The sequence below is a fragment of the Telopea speciosissima genome, chromosome 5 (assembly GCF_018873765.1).
Source record: "Telopea speciosissima isolate NSW1024214 ecotype Mountain lineage chromosome 5, Tspe_v1, whole genome shotgun sequence".
Classification (NCBI taxonomy): domain Eukaryota; kingdom Viridiplantae; phylum Streptophyta; class Magnoliopsida; order Proteales; family Proteaceae; genus Telopea; species Telopea speciosissima.
In genome coordinates, this window is record NC_057920.1 from 7,404,479 (window position 1) to 7,421,529 (window position 17,051).

General features: G+C 35.7%; 1 protein-coding gene across 1 annotated transcript; it reads right to left on the reverse strand.

Annotated features, from left to right (window-relative positions):
- Window positions 1-2,960: 2,960 nt before the first annotated feature.
- On the reverse strand, window positions 2,961-4,694 carry LOC122661822 (transcription factor bHLH84-like). Its single transcript, XM_043857336.1, has 5 exons — window positions 4,059-4,694; window positions 3,525-3,785; window positions 3,367-3,432; window positions 3,181-3,246; window positions 2,961-3,048 (listed from the first exon to the last, which is right to left on the reverse strand). The coding sequence occupies exons 1-5, from the start codon at window positions 4,692-4,694 to the stop codon at window positions 2,968-2,970; spliced, it is 1,110 nt and encodes a 369-aa protein (XP_043713271.1). The 3' UTR covers window positions 2,961-2,967.
- Between the last annotated feature and the right edge of the window lie 12,357 nt (window positions 4,695-17,051).

Sequence of the window (17,051 nt, forward strand, 5' to 3'; positions counted from 1 at the left end):
GCAATTTTATGTAATTCATGTAAGGCTTCAATGGGTCTGTAGATGTGTAATTCTCTCACCACAGAGTCCAGGCCAGTGTATTTCCATTATTTATAATTGGTTTCTTCATGGTGTTTGGGACTTGTCTGTAAAACCAAAGTTAAAATGTTTGCTTATTACCATTTCCTGCCATTTACCAGTCCACTACAGATTAGCAGTCACTCCAGACAAAAGTATCTGTGGCGCTTAGCTCTGCTGCTGTTTGCAATCCACTGAAGATGGGAAACACAAACCACTACCCATCCTTCCTCTTTGGTTTCTGGTGAGGGGTGGACTATGCTTGTTGCAGTGTTTGCAGATCCAAAATTGGGAAAGGAAATGTTGAGGTTGCTGATTGCCGTTTGTTTTCACATTTCATGACTGTATCGTCTATTTGATGTGTAAAACGAAGCGCTTATTTGAGGGTGGCACCCTGGAGCTTAGGTTCTGGAATCCATCAGTGGTTTTGCTCATGTGTTGATTTATCTTGCACATGTGACTGTAGGGTTTATAGAGATGAGGCGCATAGTATTTCATTTGGTTTGATTTTGGCTTAGGGTATGTAAGCAAGTTTGATCCATCAATTGGCATGCCAGAACTATTCTCATGATCCCATGTAAGACCATTAAAACAATGAATCTGATGTCTTGGAGACCCATCTGTCATGTCCTTAAGGCTCCATACGGATGGTAGGAAGGGAAAGTGAAATTAGTGTGCAAGAAAAAAAAAAAAAACTGAAAACTGTGTTATTGGGATTTTCTTATTGACAGTTGACATCCTGTCAAATGATTTGTAATCTTATTTTTTTATCCTTTCAACAAAGCATATATATTTTTTCAATGAGGATAAATATTGTCATTTCACATGTATATTCAAAAAAAGTGTTAGACAATAACGATTTTTGATAACAACGTGATGACACCACCTATAATCAAAGCATTTTTTCTCCTCTTTTTCTTTTTTGAGGTGTGAGCTAGGAGGGGGGACGAGGTGAATAACTAACTTATGTGTGGAAGGAAAAGAAAATAATAGAACTTACACCATAAACCCGTTCGGGTGTATAGATGGAGCCTACGACCATGCGTAAATCTAGATGTCCTTGAAAAGTAAATGTATAATTTGAACAAAGTAAAAAGGATGCATCTTGTTGCAATCAAAATAATGAATTGAGAAGTTATAACCTTCTTTTGATTATCCCTTGCCTTATTCCCGAATGTTATTTAAGTCACAAGTATAAAAATAAAGTTTTTAAAATGATTTTTAAGTGTAATTATCATTATGTCATTCTCAAGAATTATAACTATCTTCACGCTTTTCAAATACCCATGTAAATGATAGTATATTAGCCTCATTGAAAAAAATAGTGTGTTATACTAAAAAGAACAAAAAAAGTATGGTTACAATTTCTTTTTACCAACTTCTCATTCAAAGAAGTGTGTTATATTAGGTAATCTTGTTTCTCACTTTACCACTTCAGTACAACATGATCAAAAGAAAATTGTAACCTTTTATTTCATTGCCAAAGTGTTTCTCCGGTGAAGTGAGATACTCTACCTCCTTTTATTTTTCCTTGTCTTATTTTCAGAAGTTAAAAATTTCAAAATAATCTAAAAGTGACTTACTATCATGTCATTCTCAAGACACGATGGGACTATTTGAAATATCAAGGTCTAGACAGCCCAGACTCATTCCAAGGCCTCAGCCCAACCCGGTCTAGCCCAACTCGGGCTCGAAAATCCCAACCCCAACCCCTCTCACAGGCTGAAAAGCTCATCCCATGCCCTATTGAGCTCGGGCTCACCTGGCCAAACATGTGCCTCTAGCCCTCACCATCCATCTTTATTAATTATGTTAATGATCCAACCAATGCCTATAGGACAAGATGATCATGATTATATCATTGGAAAAGAGAATATGTTTACTATATATATAGAGTTCCTCAAAACTTTAAGACATTTTATTATACAACAAGTCAATTGATTTATTTTTCAAATATAATGTTAGAGATTGTGGGCATGACGTGTTTTTCAATTTTTTCATCACCTGTTCTCTTCATTTTCTTTATTATCATTTTCTTTTATTAATAATTTTTCATCAATTTAATGCACTTTAGTCAGCTTATTTGTTCCATAAAATAAACTTACAAAAGTACAGAAACCTTTTTATGTATTTCCCATTATTGCCCATTTCAACCATGTTTTGCCAACTGCACTGATAGGCTTTTAAATGAACAAAAAAAATAGTTTTAGCAGTGTTTGCTGTGTCCCCTAAACTATGTTATCATTGCCGACAGTTTCTTTTCACAAGACATGATGTGATATTGGAAAACTGAAACATAGACTTGTAAACGGATGAGATTCGGCTTGGATACGGATCGAATGTGATCGGATTCGGATATTTTCTGGTTGAATACGGATACTTTTAAATGGATTCGAATAGATTTGGATGCGTATCGAATTTAAATTTTCAACCATATGTTTACATCTCTGCCTTGTGTAAATCGGACCTTCCTCCCCCTAGCGGATACAATTCACTCTCAATCCATATCTCTTAGATCGTCAAAAACCCTCAAGGTCATTATTTACTTAATTTTTCATTATTAAGTATTTGGATTTTTTTTCGGATATCTCTAAACGAATACGAATGTCCCTAAATAGATACGGATGCGGATCGAATTCAGATTTTCGATTATCCATTTATATCCCTACTGAAACATATAAGAAAAACATGTCAAGATAATGTGATTAACTAACCCCTCAAGAAAAAAGGGTTTTCTGAATTAGTTATTTGGATGATCAACCCACTACAAGAATTAGGGATCAATAATGAATATTTTGAATGTTCTTCTTTTCTGTGTGTCCTTTAAAATATAACCCAAATAAATGGATAGATTTATTAGCAGCACAGTTAACTCTTCACTCCAACACCACCCTTTGCCTTCCAAAGTGATCATCTCTTCAAGTCAAGCCCAATGTCCATTCCATTGTAAGCAATGGGAGCATACATCCATAGATCATCAGAGCTTAAAAGCTACAAAGATCCAAAAAGAGAAAAAAAAGAGGAAAAATAATTAGTATATATAGTTTCTCCTTAAGATAGATTCTAGTGTTAATTAAGAGGAATCTTAAAAGGAAAATGAAGAACATTTGTATGTGTTCTTACCTTGATTTGGAGCTGCAAAAATTTGACATATTGTACAGCTTCTTCTAGCATTGTACTGATGTCAACCTGTTATATATTACAATTTAAGCTTCAAATTAGGAGAATAGACTAAGAAATCGAAGATCTTTAATCGCGCGAGATATATATATATATCTAGAACATGTGATCATGAATTTTTCCGCTTACCTTTGTGCCATTGGGGACGAGGTTTTGTAGGATTCTCAATCGCTCGTTTATTCTTTCTCTTCGCTTCTGCAAATAATAAAGAAATTGATCATTAATATTGAATGAAAAAAATTTAAGTAGATTTGCTAAACATGCATGGAAGAGGTATAAGAATTTACTCTAGCATAGAGGCTTTGGGGATCAGTGGCTGAACCCCTACTGGCTCTTGTTTTCCCATTCAAGTTGAGAGCTACAGAACCTTTAGAGGTTGACGTAGTTGCTCCTCCTCCATTTAGCTCCTGAGAACCATTGGAGTCATCCTCAGAACAGTCACTGCTAGTACTCTGCATGTTTGTAGTAGCATTCTCTTCTTCTTCATTGCTGGTAATTGGGTTCAGCTTCTGGTTCTTCTTTGATTGCACATTCTTCTTCCTTTGGACCTGCATATTCAAATTATGAGACATTGTTATTCCTATGAAATGACAAAAACCCTCCTGTTTTTGTTGGGTTGGATCCTCCAGCTCCCTGTACGGCTGGAGGAGAGCCAAGTCCCTATCATATACGTTTTAGGGTCCCACGTAAAAACTGAAAGTAATAATTCCACATTGGATATGAGTAGCCCGATGTGAAGACTTACAAGTATTTGAACATCTTTTTCTTAATGGCTAGCTTTTAAGGATGAGTTCAACTCAAATACATAACATTTTATTTACCTCTCTTGGAACCCGAGATTTCTTCCTTGGGTACTCAGATGGGTTGGTGTCCATTTTGTCATCTGCATTGGCATGATCTGGTTCTGGCATCTCGAGTCTCCTCTTCATTGATGGGGATGCACCAGATTCGCGAACGCTGTCACCGCTCATCTCTTCATTGAAGTAAGAACCTTCTTCCATTGGTTTATCAGCAAAGACTTGAATGGATGAGGAGTTGTTATTTTGCTGATCATGCACCATAGAGAGATCTATGGACATGGAACTACTATTGTTCACCAAAATTGGATTTGAAGTGGTCAAGTAGTAGTTTCCATGGTGGTGGTGGTGGTGGTAGCGATGGTGACCGGAATTGGGTAGTAAGAGACTACTACTACCACTGCTATAGCTACTCCCTTGAGGGTAACTGATATCTGAACAATAGTATGAGCTCTCATCACTCCCATTCGCTTTTCCGGCAGCTTCGTGATCCGGCCAAATCGCCGACGGAATTCCTAGGCTCAACATTGATCCAGCTTCTTGATCATTGGGAATGGAATAGTTACCAAGCAATTGTGCCATGAAATCTGACTCCTCAGTGGAAAAGATTCCACTGAAAGAACTCCATTCCCCTTCTACCAAAGCTTCAACATGCTCCATTCTTCTTTCTTTGGTGATTTTTTGGAAACCCTAGAGAAGAGAAGAGAAGTAGAAGATGGAAAAGGCTTTCTTCTGATCTTCGCTTCTGTTTTCTCCTCTAGAGTGTCTTAATAAGAGAAGGGCTAAACCATATTTATATCAAGAAGAAGCTAAAGAATGTTACATTAGTTTTGACTTAAAAAATATGGAGAAACAGGGGATGAGATGTGGTCCCACCCAAGAGCTTCTTCAAATCCTCTGTTACCAGTTATACACTGGAGGTTTGATGGGCCCACTAACAACTCATCAAAGCCAAAGCTCTATGTAATGCCCATTAAAATATGAAGAAACCTTGAATTGGTTTAATCATCTTAATTACTTAATTACATAAAGAAAAGGGTATTAAGGGAAATCATTGGGAAAGGGAATTATTATGATAAATTTATCACTTAATCTTTGAGAAGGGTTAGGAAGAGATGACATCAGAAAGGACGGCGAGAGATCGTGGGAATGGAAGTTTACAAAAAAACTATAACAGAAGTGAAGTAGGCAGCAAATCTGCCGACCTCAGACCACTGTTCCCTCCAAGATACTGTGAACCTAAAAGTTACCTAACAAATGTTGGTTTGCTTCAACTTATGATTACCAAAGAAACAATACCTTTTGAGATCTTCAATCGTGAAGCTATTCAAAACCCACTTCATGCCCACAAACCAATTAAGGTGGTTCTCATTCATTTGATTCATGATCTCATTCATATGGTCTGTCCATTTATATATAGTAAACCAGACCATTTCTTCTGGATCAGTTTTAAAAATATAGAAAATTAATGGATAGAACATCCATAAGTAAATGAATCAATTTCATGAATTGAGTGAATTAATGTTGAGATTGAATCCATATTCCCTCGTGTAATGTTGTGTCAGGTGCAGTTGAAATTTTGTGGACAGGTAAAAGACACCCTAAGGACTCTAACTAATGTGTCATGCACCAAATGTAGTTGGCCATGCTGCTAAATATATGGACATACATGGGAGGGTATATACTTCAAGGGGAAGTGTTTCCTATGGGAGAGTGTGGCCCCTGTGCACAGAAATATCAACTGAGTGGTCATTTTGCATTTCATGGGGATGAGGCAATCATTTTGCATCCTACTATGTCTAGGCGTTGGCGCCATGCTCTCCCACAAAAATCATTTTCCCATAATTCAATTTGAATATGAAATTTTACATGAAGCCAATCAGAAGCTTTTTTATTGATATTGAATGGTCATAATCATCATATCCCGCTATATCTTATTTCTTTTATTAATATATATTTTTTTGCAAACTGTTAGCAAAAAAAAAGTCATATCACGCTTCTATGAAGCACAAATATGTATGCAAAACAGGTAAACTAGACAACGTTTTCTATTCTCCGCCGACAAAAAAACCGTTTACCTTAATTTTATATTATTTTAAAATATTTTATATCGAAACAGATGGTTTTTTTTATATATATTTATTGTAATATTTAGTATGGAAATTTTATTCTTACAAAAACTTGAACAAACAATACAATGTAGGCCAATTGAATTAATTTTTGTCAAAAAGGCCTTCTTTAGTTCTCAAAGGAGAGATTGATCCAATTATGAATTGTTTATTTTGGTAAAAATTATGAAATGCTCATCTCCCCCTTTTCTTTTATGAAAAACTCTAATTAAACTTACCTAAATAGTGATATATTGTACTATAGTTTATCTTTCATATCTCTTATTTTATGGGGTCTTCAATGCTTAATGTCTTCTAATATTGACGTGATGATGAGCTAATTGTGAGGTTAACAACATCTTTTTTTGTTTTGTTTTTGGTGGTAGGAGTGGGGCCAAGGGTGGGGGTGGAATTGTTACTCTCCTTAAAAAGGATGTACCCAGTGCATGAGGCTCCCGCCACTGCAGGGTCTGGGGAGGGGTCATAATGTATGCAGCCTTACCCTTGTTTTCACAGAAAGGCTATTTCTAGACTCGAATCCATGACCATTTGATCACAATGGACCACTTGTTACTCTCTTTGCTAGGAATTAATCCAACCTAAATTTTGTCCAAAGTCCAGACCCAAGGATGGCCACCAAATTCTGAACATTGCTACAATTAGTTTTAGGTTGTATTTTCCTTTACCCACGATGAAAGAGAAGAATTCTTCATTGTTCCCAGACACTCATTAAAGCGCAATGATGATCATCGGCAAAGGTAATTCCTCTTTCACCATGGGGTAAACGAAAACGCGGTCTAAGGATTATATTAATTGTAAGCAATCTGAAAGTTGTAATAAGAGGCAAAGGTGTTTGGTAGTGTAGATGGCATCTCTAAACCAAACATCAAGTTTTACCATATGTAAAGTGACAGCAATTTCGAGGTGTAGTCTACCTAGGAAATATTGTAGGTTCGCAATGTCTTGTTTCAGGAGGCTGCGGAGGTTTATCTTGTGGGTCTGTTTAAAGAGATTTGAGAAGGAGGATGGAAGGAAGAATCTCTTTACCCACTCTTTAGGTTAGTGGGTATCTAAGGGTGAAATAGTCATTTCATATCCAGTTTAAAGCCATGTCATCATTTAACGTTTACTTGCTATTTGCATGGTTTTAAAACCTCAGGGGGTATACATATTCATTTTTTGAAATCTCGGGTCAATTTGCACTTAAGGCAAAGTACAGGGAGTGTACGCATAATTTTCCTTTTTTTGTTTTTAGGGTTGAGCACGTTATCCGCTTCCTGTAAGTTAGCGGCATTCACCAATTACAGGTCATTTTCAAAAGAGGAGAAGAAAGGGTGACATATGTTGGGCACCCTAACGGTATGCGGGGCTTATATATATATATATATATAATTATTTATTTATTTATTTATATATTTATTTATTGTAAAATATAGTACGAAAAATTTGTCCTTGCAAAAACTTGAACAAACAATACAATGTAGACCAATTGAATTTATTTTTATCAAAATGGCCTTCTTTAGTTCTCAAAGGAGAGATTGATCCAATTATGAATTTTTTTTTTTTTTTGGTAACTCATCTCCCCCTTTTCTTTTATGAAAAACTCAAATTAATCTTGCCTAAATAGTGACATATTGTACTTGTTTATTTTTCATACCTCTTATTTTATGGGATTTTCAATGCTCAATGTCCTCTAATATTGACATGATGATGAGCTAATTATGAGGTTCACAATATCTTCTTTTTTTTTTTTAAGGAGTGGGGTCAAGGGTGGAGGTGGGTTTGTTACTCTCCTCACTCTCCTCGCTAAGGATTAATCCAACCTTAATTTTGTCCAGAGTCCAAACCTAAGGATGCCCACCAAAGTTTGAACATTGCTACAATTAGTTTTAGATTACTTTTTTCTTCACCCACACCGTGAAAGAAGAATTCTTCATTGTTGCCAATCACTCAATCACTCATTAAAACGCAATGATAATCAGTGAAGGGAATTCCTCTCTCACCATGGGTGAAGGAAAACTCAATCAAAGGATTATTAATTTTAAGTAAGAATTTTTAATAAGAGGCAAAGGTGTTTGTTAGTGTGGATGGCATCTCCAAACCAACATCAAGTTTTAAAATATGTAGAGTGACATAGCAATTTCGACATATAGAACCTAGGAATGAAATGATCTAGGTTTGCCACATGTTATATCCTTTCACATATTTGTACATTCATTTTTTTTTTAAATGTTTTTTGAACGTTTATTTCTACTTGGAAAATTTTGCCATTTGGAGAACGTTGTTGTTTGAAACTTGATATGCAAGCAAAAGACTTAAGAATCTTCTTTTTATGATGGCTATCTAATCTGCCGTGTGATATATCATTGTTCCAATGTAGAGATACCCTCTAAGCTTGCCATATTAGAAAAACTTCTCTCTAGAATAAGTGTTATGGTAAAAGAAAGATGAAAAAAAATTATCTTGAGCACGTCATTCGCTTTCTGTAAGCTAGTGGCATTTACCAATTACAGGAGATCTTTTCCAAAGGAGGAGACGAGAGGATAACACATGTTGCGCACCATGACAGTGTGCAAAGTTTTTCGTTCCCCCCCCCCCCCCTCTATTTCCTACCCTAACTATGTGGCCACATGTGAATTATACCATTTCTCGTGCCACCATTAATCCCCGATGTAAGAGATCCCCCACCCCCACAACACTGGCATCGTGGCGAACCATACGCAAAGAAAAATATATTATATTTAACTCCCCACACCATGCACCCCTACCCAATTAAAACCCTAGATTTTGCTCCCAATATCATTCTTAAAGCATTAATAGACCCGGTCACCTAACTCAATGCCAGATAGATCTTACATTGATCAAACCTTGAGATTACAAAAGAAATCCAGCTGTGTGAGTGTGAGATCTGAACCTAAATTTGGCCCAAAATACTACACAGACGAATTGTACTTCTTTTCTCCTCCGGCAACTCCGGCGATTCTAACGCTTTGATCTTATGCGTGGAACAAAGATCTCCTCTTCTTTTGTTTTTTCATTTCTAGTTGGAATTTGAGTTCTCTTTATTTATTTAATTTTTTAATCAATATTCCAACGCCGGCCATTGCACGAACTCCAAAACAGATAAAAACCCTTTTTCGAATTACTCAAAAAGAGAATAAAATCTAAAGCTCCCCGACATTAGCAGAGAACTTCCAAACATATTAATAACTTCATTCATTCATTTATTCTTCTTCGTACAGAAATTTCTGTTTGATCTCTCCCGGCCTGCACGACGTGGATTTGGGTTATCAATTCTCTTCTTATTATAACTTTTGTTTTGTGTTTTTGAGAGCTGGTGATGCCACTCCCTCACATTCTCATATAAACAAAAACCAATAAACCTCCATTTCTTTATTTTAAAGCTTTGATGGGTATAAACGAGGTTCTCACTTCTCAATTTCAGTTTTTATTACTACTCACTCTCTCTCACATATCACACTTGAACATTTGATACTCTTATCATAATGGTGCCACGTGTGAAAACGTTTGGTTGCATTTCATTCCCCCCCTACCCCAAAAAAAAAAAAAAAAATTTCAATAAAAACCCACGTCCATAGCCAATACTATTTTGGAATCTCTATGGGTGGGAACTCATATGATACGCTAGAACTCAACTGACTGACAGGGTTTCACCTAAAAGCCCGGAGCTTCAGGATGGAGACTGGAGAAGTTTGAAACTTTCTAATTTAAGTTATAAACTTAATCATCGTACAATTTCCATTTGATGTGAGACTAAACGTGTCATTCTTGACCATGGAATACACATACTATATTAATTCTCCCAAAATTTGAGCCATGGTCCCTCACATAGCCGGCACAAATAACTTGTTCTTGATATTATTTGACGACATCTAACTAATAAAATCCTACTTCAAGAAGGAGAAACCCTTTTGAAGATTTTAAGTTCAACAGTCGTAAACACCCCCCCCCCCCCCAATTCTTGGCCTTGGAACACACTCACTGCATAAAGAATCGAAAGACCAATAAGGAACCCAAGTGGAATCGAAACGAGATGGCTCTGAGATCAGTTCATTGGTACCAGAATCGATTAGGAACTGTCCCAATTAACACCCCACGTATAACATGAAATATCTTGACATGGAGTTATCAATGTATATTATCAGTACCCTTTTATCAATCAATGGCTACAACACTTTCATCAAGTTATAATCTTTGATATAAAGAAGGTTTAACATCAAATTTAGGCCCTAATCGAATTTTTGGGATCGGACGGTGTTGGTGTTAGTAAACATGGATCATCACTGTGGTGGAGCAAGTAGCTAAAACTTTCTAATTTGTATAATTATATGACGTCAATTTGGGTAATGAAGAATAAACTGCAAGCTGTATTAATTAATTAAGATTAAGAAATAATAAAGGATCAAAAATAACATTCTTTCTATGTGCCTAATTATAAATTGTTTACAAAACTCAAAAATAATTAAGAAAACCAGCATGATTTTGATAAAAAACGGCGTGTCCTTACGGTCTATAGTAGTAGAGATTATGGTTTATTAATACATTATTGTCTTAATTAGGAACCAGTAATTAGCCATTATGTCCTATATTTATAGGTCCCTAGATAGAAAAATAAGACTAAACGAGTCAAATCTTTCTCTCTCTCTGTCTCTCTCTATGGGACCTCAAACATATTTAGACATTTTCAAACCCTACAACGATATTCTCATGAATAAAAGAAAATTATAAGAGAAAATGTTGAGTTTGTTGATAGTGATGTTTTCCTTCTCCGTGTGGTCCATCTAAATAAACATCTAAATAATTAAATTAGTTTTGCTAATGATAATTAATTAAGCTATGGTAGTGAGCTCTCGACACTCCAAAGTCCAAACCATTCTTTTCTTGTTTTCCTACTTCATTAATCTTAAATGTATTGGGTAATATGGGATAGTGAAAATGAAGAGAGAGACCAAATAGGGTGGACTAGGGAAGGATATTTTTTACTTCCCAATAGGATGTGAGTTAACAATGAAAGTTGCTCCGTTGAGATTCCAATCAAAGGGTCACATCATTTTGGATGAAGAGATCTTAGGTGATAGACAAAAACTCTCTTCATTAATGGGTTGATTTGAAGGGGCCGTTAAGAAGCCATAACGCCTAAGGCCACGAAGCTTCACTATATTTGTAATGAAATTTTTTTTTCTCTATAATCTGAGAGGGGTGAGGACGAACAACTATAACCCTATTCTCTATTGATAGTGAAGAAGTTGATCTCGTCTCACCATGTAGAAAATCTTACTAAACCATGTAAATCTTTGCGTTGTATTAGTATTAATTATATGATATTCCATTATTTTCTACATCATTTAGGGTTTCATTTCTACAAGTAAAACACAAATGGCTTCTTAGATATGCAACCTTATTACACCAATGAAAATAAAGTAGTTCTATCTCTTCTTGAGAAACCATATAATCTTCATTAAGGATTCAATTATTGAACCATTTTTTACTAGGGATTAGCATTAATGGAGTTTTTCAAATGTTGAGATAATGATGAATCTTTATATAAATTATTGCTTATAAGTGCTAATTAACTCAGTCTTCAGGATCGTCTCCAGGGAGCAGGGAACGCCCAGGGCGTTGTTAGCCGTTGGGTTGTGCCGCACACATCCCTAGGCATGCGCCAAAATGTGTGCGGTACAGCTCAACCGCTGGATGCCCCCTAGCAACACCTTGGACGCATGCCTCCCTGGAGACGAGCTAAATTCCTTCTTTAAGAGTTTATAAATTACCATCAATGGGAGTGTTTGTGAGAGACTGAGAGGCTTCAAAGTTCAAAACCTAGAGTAGATGGGTCCGGCTAGGTCAAAAATTTGCCCCATCAAATGTCCATTAACAAATAACAATAGAATCAACTAACTTACGTATCTATCCTTCAACGCGTTTTCTTATCAATCCAAAGATAAAAAACATAATTAAGACTATCTTAAAATGGCTTTATTTTCTCCCCATTGTTCTTAATTATTAGTATAAAAGATGTTTAAAGTGTTCTAATTGGATTGGATTAGAGCTGCTATTCCCCGAGGTTTGAATAATCAAGCATCTCAAGGTCAAGCCAAGAAAGAATGTTAAGTAGCTAGAGAGTTAATATATGGGGAAGAAGAACAGAACTCCCCTAAAACAATGGAAGTAATTAATGATTAATATTGATAAATCTTATTAAATTAAATTTAGAGATATATTCCATTAGATTTTTTAGGGTTAAAAAATAAGAAGAGAAAGGGTGGGGACAAATAGAAATGTTTGAGCTGTGAGTTCACGTAGGCTTGTTATGACTCCTTTATTTATTTATTTATTTTTTTTTTGTGAGGGCTAGGGTAGAATATAAATTTATAACTATAACCATAGCTTTATTGAATATATTCCGCACAAAGGAGGTCCAATTTCAAGATGCCAGCTTGCTAATTTGGTTTAGTCTATCCACTTAAGACCTTAGTCCAAAACCCTAGCTTCACCTACTAACTGCTTTACTTTCCATATTCAATAACAATTTAAGAAAATAATAGGAAATAATAAAGAAACAGTTTGGGTTTTTAAAAATAAAAATCATGCCCTCTTAGTGGTCTTGCTTGAAATAATGCCCAATTTGTAAATTTAATATCTCTTTCACCTAAACTGAACTTCAAAAAGAACCATTTGTTTGTCCAAGTAAAAGGGTCTCAGTGTGCTCGTTAAATTTTTTTTTAGATGAATAAAAAATATATTAAAGAAGCATAAAGAATCTTTCCCCCCTCCTTCCAATAAAAAAAAAAAAAGGGAAAAGAAAAAGAAAGAATACAAAGAGAAAGTTTCACAACAAAACAACAGATTAACCTACAACAACTTAATCAGGCTGAAGGAAGACCCCCCGTCACAGAGGAACAAAGGATATGATCAGACCCAAACAACAAGCACAAATTCCTTCATTCTTATTTACCCCCAAAAAAAAATTCTTCATTTTTCCAATGATTATTATTCTCCAAAACACCTCGCGAAGTACAACTAACATTCCCTAGAAGTATAATTTCATTGACTAAACAAGCCAATAATCACACTAGATTAGTATGGTAAGCAAGAACAGTAAGCCAAATGCAAGGGAGACTTCAAATTTACAGTAGGGGAAACATTGCAAACCCTAACTCATAATGTCTCAATATTATGGAACAGGGTTGGATCCTTGAAGTTTGGAAGAACTAATGAGCTGACCCACTAGGTTTCTTGAGAGAGCTGAGTCTCAAGAACAATAGATCTGGTCAAGATCTGACATAGAGATTATGAATATCATTATATTAGATTGTGTTTGAAGTTGTCTTAAATATGACAACTACATTAAATTTTGCATTTTTAAGATTTCAAGTTGTAGTAAGAAGAAGTCATTCATGTAACTAAATACCTAAAGGAGTTGTAGAAAATCTACATATTAGAATTTGTCTTGGATGTGACACAATAAGATTTCAAGTTGTAGCAAGGAATAAGTCATTCATGTAAACACTTGCAGAAGTTATAAAAAAAATTACATATTAAGTCACTAAGATCTGATTGTACTCTGTTTCCAGCTAGTAGATGTAATACCTATCCATAAACTAAGATTGAAGATATAATTAAGATCTTATTTGCTTGGATCTTACGTGCAAATTGCTGATAAATGTTGACCAGTCAAGACTAGTCCGAGCCGAGTCCCCCCCTCCTTGAGTATACTATTCTTGGGAGGGAGTACACTACTTTGAGTCCCCTCTCCTGCCATTATTTGGTGGCATTCATAATTTTGTTATATATTGTCCACATCATCATCTAATCATGTTTTGATTTTAAATTTGATCCAATATTATCACATATTATAATCCTTTAAATTTATTTGAAAACCTATTATCTCTATATAAAGGATTTGGATTGTTGAAGAAAGTTAGGAAAAGGCCAATGAATTTTTTTTGCAAGGCTTATAAGTTAAGCTTTTATGGTTTAAACCCCCTCTCCGAAAAAAGGAGAACAAGAGCATGCGTTTGTTAACCCCCCCCCCCTCCCCTTTTTTTAAGCAAGTTTTTGGATGGGCCTGTCCATTGGGTATCTATAGATGACCCAATTATCTCTCCAATTCCTTAAAGTGTGGCAGTGCAGCAGTGCTAGGTGGAGATGTCGACACCTGGCAGATGTCGCATCCAACGGTCCATATCAATGAGCTTGGACGGTTGGATGCAGCAACTGTTAGCTCCTGCACTGTCGCACTTTAGGAATTGGAGAGGATAATAATCCATGTAGCAATTATGCTGGAGACCCCAATTTTGTAAAGAGGTGGTAGCAACTCAAAGGTCCTTTGATCAAATGTCAAATTTCAAGTCAATTGAGTTGATTAAGTGGCAAAATAAAACTTACAAAAATCCAAGAGTACTAAAGGGTGCATGACAATAAATGTGAGGATACATGATTGAATTTAAGTAGGGAATTCTTTTTTTTTTTTTTTTGGGGGGGGGGGGGAGGTGGGGGGGCTGCGGAATTTAAGTAGGGAAATTGACAAGTGTACAATCCAACCATTCTCTAGATTTGCAATGGTCAAAATTGCCACATTATACTTACCGAGAATACAAAAAGAATTGCCACATTATCAATCCATATTGCAAAACTAGGTGGGATTCCATAGATTGATCATCCATAAAACCTTTTATCTAGTCTTTTCCCTCGATTCTCTAAAATCATTTTTTAGGCTATGTTTGGATGCCGTCGGGTATTGAAATGAGAAGGATGGACTCCTGCCACAAGGGATGGTTGCCTTAGGACAAGGGACAGCTACCCTAGTACATCCTACCAAAGAGATGGCTACCTTAGGACTTTAGGGACATATGAACGTTAGCCAAACAGGTCCAATGATGAACATTTTTACTATCCAATGGTCATAGTTGTAACTGTGCCTCATGGGCTTCTTTTTAGGCTTTAACAAGCAAGTACGTAAACAGCCTGTTGTTCCCTAGTCCGATCTGCTTACCAATTGAATCTGAGGAGACAGATAGACATATAAATCAATCATCGCATCAATATGATTTTTGTCTTATTATGTTTTTTTTTACTTTTCTTAGTATTTAAACATAGCCGGAGCAAGTTCCTACGCCAACAATATGGGAATGTTTTTCTATAGTTATAGCTTATTTACATATGTGATATTATTCTTAGGACTCCCGACTTTGTGGACGTATTGTCTATGTCATCATCTAGTCATCTTTACCAAAACAAAAAAAAAACAGTCATAATTTTATTTTCAGACTAATCAGACTAATCTAGTGTCTATCCTTGTCAATATAACGCTTAAATACGGACCTTCATCCGTTGCTGTAACTGGAGCGTTGCTGTGCGCATCATGCGACGCAGCAGCGACCATGTGTGCACAGTGGGGCCCGTTGTGCACACATGGTCGCTGCTGCACCGCATGATGCGCACAGCAGCACTCCAATTACAGCAGCGGATAAAAATTCCTTAAATACTATTTGAAAATGTCAAATTTGCCTAAGTTGTATGGACAGTGCACAACTAAAAATAAGGAGAAAAGATATACACACGGTGAGGCATACAATTGAGATGGGGCACTAAAATTTATGTATGTGTGACTAACTAGACTCGAGCAAATTAGAATTGACTCAGTAAAATGTGTGTGCATGGGTGTTGGTAAAAACTAACTAGACTTGGGCAAATTATAATTGATTCTGTAAAAACACCAAGTTTGATCTTTTTTTATATTGGACCGGTGTACGTATACGATTCTTGGTAAGATTTTGTCATTTTTTTACTTGACTCGAGTGACTCGTTTGAGCCAAAACTTGGTTTTCCAACTATGCTTTTTACTAGGATTATTTATTTGTTACCTTAAAAATCATTAACCTTTTTTTTTTGGGTAAATTACAATTTATTTCACGATATTGATGCTCAAATTTTCTAGAATTGTTGTTGTTTATGATTTAAAATAACTCATTTACTTGATTTAGAATAGTAATACAGAATTGTTAACATAAACATTTTGTTTTTATTTCTACTATTAGATCAGAAGCAATTTAGGAAGTCTATTTCTTACATGAGGATGTTCATACAGTGCAGGTTTGTAAAAAATAAGACTGGCCCTATTGAACTGCTGGTTCGATAGTGGTTATGATTTTTAAAAACCATTAGACCAGCCGAAACTGATTCTTTGGAATGAAACCCAGAAGAAAAAAAAATGATAAAATCAATAAAATTGAATATTTTCTCTTTTTTGTAACATAAAAAACTGATACTAGACTAGTAATAGACGGATAAGAGACCTTTAAAAGAAATGGATAATGGACCTAAACTGACCCAATTGAGCCCGATTCAAACCAAACTGAACCCTTATCGGTTCGGGTTCAGTTTGTGGGTTAGAGTACCATTCGATTTAGGCTAAACCAATGGGCAACCGATAGGACCAAACCCGAACCGAACACTGAAACAATCCCCCGAACCAGGCTAAAAACACTACCTAATCTATACCCAAAACCATGTTATACCTGTTTTCAAACCGAGTCAAACCAAATTGAAACCAATAGCACAAACCGAACTGAACCAGGTCCAAACTGAAATGAAACCAAATAGTCCTTATTGGTTTGATTTCGATTTCCCTGAAACTCACACCGCAACCGAAAAAAAACTGAACTGCCCGATTGACACCCTCACCTTGATTCTCATTAATTTATTTTTGAGTTAAGAAATGGATAGTTGTATTACAGTCAAAGAAACTGTTTTCTCATGATCACTTAACATTTAACATTTTTCAAATCTTAGCTCAGTTAGCTTTCAAACTTTTTTGATACTTGTCCACATTAATTACTTTTTACCCAGGCCCTAATAAGTTTCAGCCAAATGCATTTTACTCAAT

Coding starts and splice junctions, on each gene's coding strand:
- LOC122661822 (XM_043857336.1), bottom strand. CDS start 4,694: ATGGAGCATGTTGAAGCTTTGGTAGAAGGGGAATGGAGTTCTTTCAGT. Junction 3,786..4,058: donor AATCTCGGGTTCCAAGAGAG/GTAAATAAAATG, acceptor TTGAATATGCAG/GTCCAAAGGAAGAAGAATGT. Junction 3,049..3,180: donor TTTTGCAGCTCCAAATCAAG/GTAAGAACACAT, acceptor GGATCTTTGTAG/CTTTTAAGCTCTGATGATCT.